This window comes from Eucyclogobius newberryi, unplaced genomic scaffold (assembly GCF_026437365.1).
Source record: "Eucyclogobius newberryi isolate DKJ021-1_F unplaced genomic scaffold, fEucNew1.0.hap1 SCAF_3, whole genome shotgun sequence".
Lineage (NCBI taxonomy): Eukaryota > Metazoa > Chordata > Actinopteri > Gobiiformes > Gobiidae > Eucyclogobius > Eucyclogobius newberryi.
This window is the reverse complement of record NW_027315945.1, coordinates 27765365-27773211: the sequence shown is the minus strand read 5'-3', so window position 1 is coordinate 27773211 and position 7847 is coordinate 27765365. Positions and strand designations below refer to the sequence as shown.

The 7847-nt window shown below is 36.1% G+C and overlaps 1 protein-coding gene across 2 annotated transcripts; it reads left to right on the top strand.

Annotated features, from left to right (window-relative positions):
- The first annotated feature begins 2751 nt into the window (after positions 1-2751).
- cep72 (centrosomal protein 72) lies at positions 2752-7333 on the top strand. 2 transcript variants are annotated; one of them, XM_072461322.1, is made up of 14 exons: positions 2752-2851; positions 3053-3180; positions 4075-4267; positions 4339-4447; positions 4546-4673; positions 4756-4814; positions 4889-4931; positions 5191-5388; positions 5711-5892; positions 6322-6415; positions 6517-6695; positions 6775-6901; positions 6983-7089; positions 7170-7333. In XM_072461322.1, the coding sequence occupies exons 1-13, from the start codon at positions 2776-2778 to the stop codon at positions 7069-7071; spliced, it is 1605 nt and encodes a 534-aa protein (XP_072317423.1). In that variant the 5' UTR covers positions 2752-2775; the 3' UTR covers positions 7072-7089; positions 7170-7333. The 2 variants fall into 2 exon arrangements, with proteins under 2 accessions (XP_072317423.1, XP_072317421.1); XM_072461320.1 differs by having other exon boundaries at positions 6980-7089; positions 7170-7330.
- The last annotated feature ends 514 nt before the right edge of the window (positions 7334-7847 follow it).

Genomic DNA, 7847 nt, shown 5'->3' with positions numbered 1-7847 from the left:
GAATGGCTTAACATTTAAACAACTACATTCAATAAAAAAATAAATAAAAAAAAATACAGAATGAAACACTAACAAAAACACAGATTATCTAAAAAAAATATCATATGTTTATGTTCTGATAGTTTGGGCCTGAGATCAGCTAGAAGTCCAATAGATGGTTGTGCATGCACTGCAGTAAAAAGGGGGACGTGTCTCTAGACTCAGAGAGAGGTTCTGATCTGCAGTGTCCCATGCACAGTACTGCAAAGAATCAGCAAAATACAAGGATGTTGTGAACAGACCAGACTGAAGCAAAAACCTCCCTTTACAGCTATTTTAGGAATTAGCACGAACAAAGCAAGTTTCTGTGGAACAGAAAGGACGAGGAACAGGGCCAAGACAATAGATCACTGCAGATATTTTAATACTGTCGAGGCTGATGAAATCAATGGGACCAGTTGGATGCTTGATAACACTAACACTCATACTGCTGGGATGAACGATCTGAAACAACAAACTGTCTTATCGTTGGTACCAACTGGTTCAGCAATAATCAATGCAACCATTGTGTAAATACAAACTTATTTCAGTGCTGTGTAAAATGTATATAATGTATGTAAGGTATAGTAAGAAAGCTGGGATGGGACAGATCTCATGCAGCAGGAGCTAACCAGATAAAATTGCCAAAAGATTGTGAATTTTTTCCCATGTGTTTACATGTGGCACCAACAGAAAAGGGCAAAGTGCTGGTGAGTTACATCTCATTGAGAAGCTGTAGTGTAAAGTAGTATTAAAATGATGGCAACAACATAAAATACGTAGATAATTTTAACATTAATTTATGTGGCAATCATGTGAAAATTTTATTTTGTCGTGTTCTCGTGGACATAGTCTCATCTTGTAATATAATAACAAAAAGCATAAGGCACACATTCCTGAAAGATCTTTGGTTCACAACACAGTTAGTAAAACAACCATCTTGCCAAGTATGGGGGGATTCATTTTGGCGAGTAACATTTCCCTGCAAACTGCTGACATTAGCTGTATGTATGCACACTGAACTGTAATATCAATCTAATATATTTTTTCAGCTTGTTAATTTCTGACTATAAAACAAAAGTCTACATTTCTCAAAACTTAAGGTCAACTTGAGTTTTAGTTAAATTAGCAATTAACTGTCAATTCTTCAAAATAGCAGTGTCGACTACTAAAGATGAAATATCAAGCCCTGAACTAAACTAAATGCTAATATTACACCTGTCAGTCACTTCTATCAGAAATATCTCAAGCGCTTGTGTGGACGCCCAGCAGCCCACACACAAAACGCCTCTCAAAATCCACTCCAGAAGTCCCTCGGCAGCAGCTGTAGTTGCCATGGCCGAAGGAAGAGCCAGAGCCAAACCAGCAACAGCTCCTAAGGCATTTCCGGTGAACAGGCAAACCGTGAGGCAACAGGACAGTGAAGACAGGCACATGCAGTGACTCATGAGTGTAAATGCATCTCCTGATAACCAGTCCCTCAGAGCAACCAGAAGGCACGATCCAAACAGGAGAATACAAGCCGTGTTGTGGTCCTCACTCAGCCAAAGAAATTCAAAGGCAAGCAAAGATAGAACCAGGACCTCAGATGCCCATGACAGTTGTTCTTTTGGCAGAGAGTGGAAGAAGGAGCTGAATGTTGCTAACGTGGAAAGTCCAGAAGAAAGTCCAAGCAGGAAGAAGCCAAGAGATGGAGCCCTGTGATTCTGGAAGAAAATAAACCAAAGAACAGCAAAATAATTATATAATATGCAATTAAAAAATTAATAAAAACAGATGAACTGAAGAAGCCACTTGGATAAGTGGCAAAATGACTTCACTCTTAAAACTTACATACATTTTCTTTTGCTATGGAACTTAGACTTTAAAATCTAACCATTTATCTCAAATATTAGAATACTAAATAAAATACTTTAGGTAAGGTACAAAAAAGGAGTTAATTGGGCTTGGTCTGAAATAAATCAAGCTTTATTTCAGACTCCAGGCCCATATAAAACAACAAACAAACAAGTGAGACAAACAAATATAATAAAGTAGAGTAAAACTATAAGCCTAAAAAGTATTACGTACAATAATAACTTTGGTTATGTACAGTACAGCATATGTGGACTGCATAAAAGTGACTTTATGATACATATATCAAAAAATAAAATAATGTTTTATTACATTGTAATACTGCACTAAACGCATGCACGCATACACAATAAAGTAAATTAATCAAAATAAGTAGAGATGGTTTCTTACCTTAAACAACTTGTAAGAGGAATGCAATGCTGCTACAGCCACACAAATGTTGGAACACAGAACAATAAAGGAGGCCATTGAACTTTAACGATGTGCAGTGAACATAAAGACACGATGAACAGAACTTTATAAACGACAAGTAGCGTAATGAAATAGAAGCACACTTTTGATCAACGCGTGGTGTGCTAGATCCATGGGTGCGCTGCTCCAAAAGTATGAATGCGGGGTTTGTTTTGACATGTGACAACAAATCCGGATATGTGTTCAGTGCGCATGCTCCAGAAGACCGCTTTAATATCGTCCAAACGAAAACAAGAATCAATAAATCAATATCATTAGCGTTAAATAATCTACATCGTAACATAGAGCATTGACCCAAAACAACAACAATTTTAGATGGTTGTTATAATTAATTACAACAATTTAGGTTTACGTGGTTGAGTCGTCGTATAAATGGGATAACTTTGTTTTTTTACGACTGCACCAAAAGGCAGCAGCAGCAGTTCGAAAAGTATGGCGGCGGCGGAGTTGATCATTCTGTCAGAGCAGTGGATCCGGGATAAACTTCAATTAACACACCCATATCTTGGTAAAGTTTACGAAATGTAGTATTGTTTATAAAGCGAATGAACCGTTTGCGTATTGGATTGTAATTCTTTCATTGTCTGCAATTATTTTACTTCACGTTAACCATCTTGTGTGACGCTAAGCAGCTATGCTACATTAGCCTTTGCAGATACTTGATCAAACAAATAACACTGATTGTTGATTGAATGTTTCGTGTTTACAGGCGATGTCCGTTCTCTGAGCCTACCGGGCACATATGAGCAGAAAATACAACATTTAGGAAGTGGACTAAAGAGTTTCATTCGTTTAAAGTCTCTTGATCTCTCCTGTAATGCACTTGTGTCTATTGAGGTAAAAATCAGTGTTCCCCGTCAATAGTCAATACTTTCCCACTGGATTTCAACAACTGCACAATGTTTGCACGGAGTATGGGCTTTAGTATGAAATGATATTTATATAATGCTAAAAAAGTGTTGCTTCCCAGACTTACTTGTCTTGCCAAACATTAAGTGTGTGTCAAAAACAAAATATCTAAATATCTGGAATATTAAACTGTAATGCCATATACTGTACGCTCAAAGCAACATCTTGTGAAAATATCTCATGTCTTCAGACAGTGTAAAAATGTACCTTTTCAGAATGTACTGTACATCCTTGTATACAGCCCTAGTGTAGTGTTGGTATGAAAAGCCCAGGTCCAGCCAGGCTCCTGTTCTGTCACTTTAGAGGCTCTTATGAGAACTCTGATGAATAATTTCATCAGTCACTGGTTCCCAAAGCAGGGGTCGCAAAGCATGAGCTTAAACTGGGTCAGATAATACTACAATAAATACAAATTAACTTAATTTGAAAAGATTTACAACTTGAAACTATTTAATTTCTTGAGACAGTTGCATTACAATTATTAAAATTTGTATCTATTCCCTTGTCGCTATAGTGTCCATATAGACCTGAGGGAACTGTTTACATGCAAACACAAATCGAAATGGTAAATGTGGAATTAAAATGACTTGCAAACTGCAATATCTGATGAAGATATGTGATCACCATGAGAAAGAAATCAAATTACTCATTTGATTTAGCTGTTTGTATATTGTGTGTTTTATTAATTGAATCATAAAATTGTGAGTGCACATGTAACTGCCGCCGCTGAAATAAAGATTACATTTAGGCCTACTTGTTTCCATATTATTGTTTGCTGCAAATACATTTGATTCTAATACTATTTTTCTTCTATTTATCAAGGGAGTGCAGCACCTGAAGACCTTGGAGAGGCTTATCTTGTATTATAATGCCATACCTTCTTTGGAAAAGTTGAAAGTTCTGTATGAATTACCCTCATTAAGAGAGCTGGATGTCCGACTAAACCCGCTGACGAAAAGACATCCACACTACCGTCCACATATTGTGCATGCAATGCCTAAACTACGAAAACTAGGTATAAAATTATGTTCTCGAACTTTAAATGTCTATTCACTTTGCTCCATAACATAGTCATACATTTTGTAGATGCCTGTCCAGTAAGAGACACTGATCATAAACTCGCTCTTATGAAATTTCCATCTGATGATCCATCTCAAAAAAAGGACATTTTTGTAAAAGAATCTCCAGACAAAAGGTACAACAACAGTTTTCTCTTTGACCTATTTTTCAGACACAATTGATTGTAATAAATGTACAGTATTTTACATCTCTTTGTTTTCCTTTTAATAAAAGGATCAGTAGTCAAAGGTTGGCTTTGGTTGACCGTATTTGCCAGAGACCGTCTGTCTACAAAGACTCTGATATTGTGTTAAATTTTGCAACAAATCTGCAAGACCAAACTGAGACTTGTGTCCAACAAGGTGAGTGATGTAACACATGGCAGTATATCATTTCAATATAAATTGTATCACGTTGTCATCAATTGGTTTACCTTTTTCTCAGATGCCAAAGAAAAAATGCAAAGAGATTTTACTGAGCAAAAGAGTTCCACACCTAAACAGGTAAAGTGACTACTTTTGACACGTATTGTTTCTCAACTTTCTATTTGCCTACTCTGTTATTTGTGTGTGCCTAGGATGCTGCAAAATCAATTTTGAGGCATCCGCCTTTAATTTATGGTGAGTCTCAATTGACTGATATAAACAGTTTTACTTTTGCATTATTATACAAACCTAGTTAATAATCTATAATAGAGGAATATAAATAAAGACTTGATATTCAGATAAAAAATAAGGAAAAAATAATAATTGCCTTGGTACATAATTACTGAAGTCTGACTACCAGCAGGTGGCGACATAATCCAGTGTATGTTTCATTTCTTTCAGTAGTTATTGGTTTTATTATATCAGTATTTGATATTCTGTTTTTGTTGAGCAGATCAAGAGAAATCTGACACACTTCAAGAGAAATCCAAACAAAATGTTGAAACTGCAGTTTCGTCTAAAGTAACAGAGAAACCAAAGGTGTCTTTTGGTCCTTATATAGAGAAAACCAAGCCTCTATTTGAGAAACTAAAAATAAAGGATTCTAAACAAAGCAGGCGCCAGGCCAAAGGTTATTTTACCCCTAATCCAGGTGAGAGATCCAACATTACATATTATTATTAACGTTATATTTTATTATTTTAATTATTGCTTTATGTTAATAACTCAATTTACTCTTTCAGATGAATGAATGAATATTATATAATGGATTTTATACTTTGAATGATTACTAGTTGAGTTCAATTAACTTTTTATAGTGCTATTATGTGCAATTCTTTTGAAATGGCCTTGTTTATATATATATAAAAAAAAAAAAAAAGTCTATATAAATGAAGTTGATAAATGGTATACATGCTGTATACATTTTAAGATCCCACTAACATTATTATGTCTATTATTTTCATTATTAACAGATCAGATTGTCCATCCGGGCTCATGTTTTGGTGAAATCCAGCCTCCCAGTCAATGTCGTCTTGAAGCAAATGTGTCAAACCCGGTCAACCCAATACTGCATCCACCGAGACTGACTTACTCCAGCTTTCACAAGGGAGAAGAGGGCAGTGGCCCCTCACAGCAAGAAGGGAAGAAGAAGAAGGTGAGTGTCCATTAGGGCAATTTAAACAATTTATCACACTTAATTGATTATTTAAATAATTGTCAACTGATTTAATAATAGAATAATTTGTAGCTGGACTAGACATCGTTTAGATACCCTTTGTGTTGTATTTTGTTTTCTTACTGTGTTGTAATATTTCTTCTATTTATGATGAGTATAAAAACAACAACTTAAGTATACTTATCGAGATGTCTTCTTGCTGCATCACTTAAGCTTCATATGGATCAAATTTGAATGTCACAATCCCACAACTAATTCTTTCATCAAAATAAATAATTGTCAGATCAATTGATAAATAATTAATCCTTTGAGCCCTAGTGTCTATTTATTTCCCTTTTTTAAAACACTACTTTGAGCTTTCCAAGTATTTAATATTGCATTGCTGTTCCATCTTTGTAAATCTCTCAGGGGAGTTACAGGAAACCGCTTGAGATGCTCCTGAACCTTGTAGATAAACACTGGAGGGGAGAAAGATCCCTGCATCAAAACAACAACTTCCTGTGTAAGCTCAAGTACAGTCTGAGGAATGCAGCCTCTGCTTGCAGTAGCCCAAATGAAGTAAAGTATATTACATAAACCTCTTCTCTCATGTCTTTTATCTAGCTCAAGCTGTGCAGATCCTCTCTCTGATGGAAAGCAGTATTTCCAGTCGAGAGGCCGAGATCAAGAACTTAAGACAACAAATTGATTCACTGAACTTAAAGGCTGCAGCAAAAGAGGAACAGCACAAAACGGAAGTTCAAAATCTGTCCTCTCAGCTGGAGGAGGTGCACGCTGCTGTTGTGAGTGCCCAAGCAATTTATAGTGAACGTGAACGTCTTCTTGACATGTTTCTAAATGACTTTCTGCTCCGCAAAACAGGGCAAACTGAACGAGAAGCTAAGGATTGTCCTGGAGGAGAATGTGTCCTTGCAAAGGCAACTAATCAAGTTAGAAAAACAGTATCTCAAGTCGATGATAAAAAGTTCACCTCGTTCTCAAATTCAAGGTATTTTTCAGATAATAAAACGTCGCCATTTTCTTTTTTATAATGATTTGCTTCTACAATTGATTTGATACATTTTAGAAGCTCAGATTGAAGTGGAGGATTTGAGGAGAGAAATTGAGCTTCTGAAGGAGAAAGTGCACAAAGCTGAATGTGAGGAAATTGTGAAATAACAAACAGGAAAGTCACAGGTAAGTCATTCTTGTTTGCGTTCCTCATTGTAACTACTGGTGCCACATAAGTATATAACCATTTGTTTATTATCTTACAGCAGCTGAAATGACGATAGACTGAATTTCCACAATGCCAGGTTTTCCTCACCGTCCTTACTTAATACTGGGCTTCTTATTTATTTTGCATCATCGCTCAAAAATAGAAAAATGTTGATTTTAAATAAATGCATTATGTCTTTTTTATACATCTCAATACTTCATGCTATTTGGAAGTCTCAGATAAATTCATTACATAATACATTTATCTAAAATCTATTTCTTTTTTTGATATTTGAATTAAGGTCTGTTTTTATGATTTTTTTTTTATGAGTTTGTGTTGTCTTCTATTTATAAATCATTTACTGAGGTGTAATGGGCGGCTGTGAGGAAATTATCCAGAGGAGTTGTTAGTGAGTGCTTTTTTTTTCTTCTCCTGAATTGGCTGCGTATAATGCCGGTTTGTAGGTCAGTCTCGTCTCCATCTGCTTTGTACAGAGCAGTGGACTGAATGCTGCTCGATCCAGCTGCACTGTGACTTTATTTATCCCGCGCGCCTCAGGGCTGGACCACTACACACTCTGCGCTAACCTGGACTGGGTTTTTTTGTGAACCGTACAAGTCACCGGTTTGTGCTGCTGATGCAAAGATACTACTGGAACTGGAGCTTCTTCAGGCTGTACGTGGATTCCTTTGCAGTTCTAAGTTCTTCTTAATTTACTACACATTGTTGTCCTCTT

Excerpts from the sequence above, each read along its gene's own strand:
- cep72 (XM_072461320.1), top strand. The coding sequence starts at position 2,776 with ATGGCGGCGGCGGAGTTGATCATTCTGTCAGAGCAGTGGATCCGGGAT. Across the intron at positions 5,389-5,710 it reads TTATTTTACCCCTAATCCAG|ATCAGATTGTCCATCCGGGC; the intron begins GTGAGAGATCCA and ends CATTATTAACAG. Across the intron at positions 6,696-6,774 it reads AGGAGGTGCACGCTGCTGTT|GGCAAACTGAACGAGAAGCT; the intron begins GTGAGTGCCCAA and ends TCCGCAAAACAG.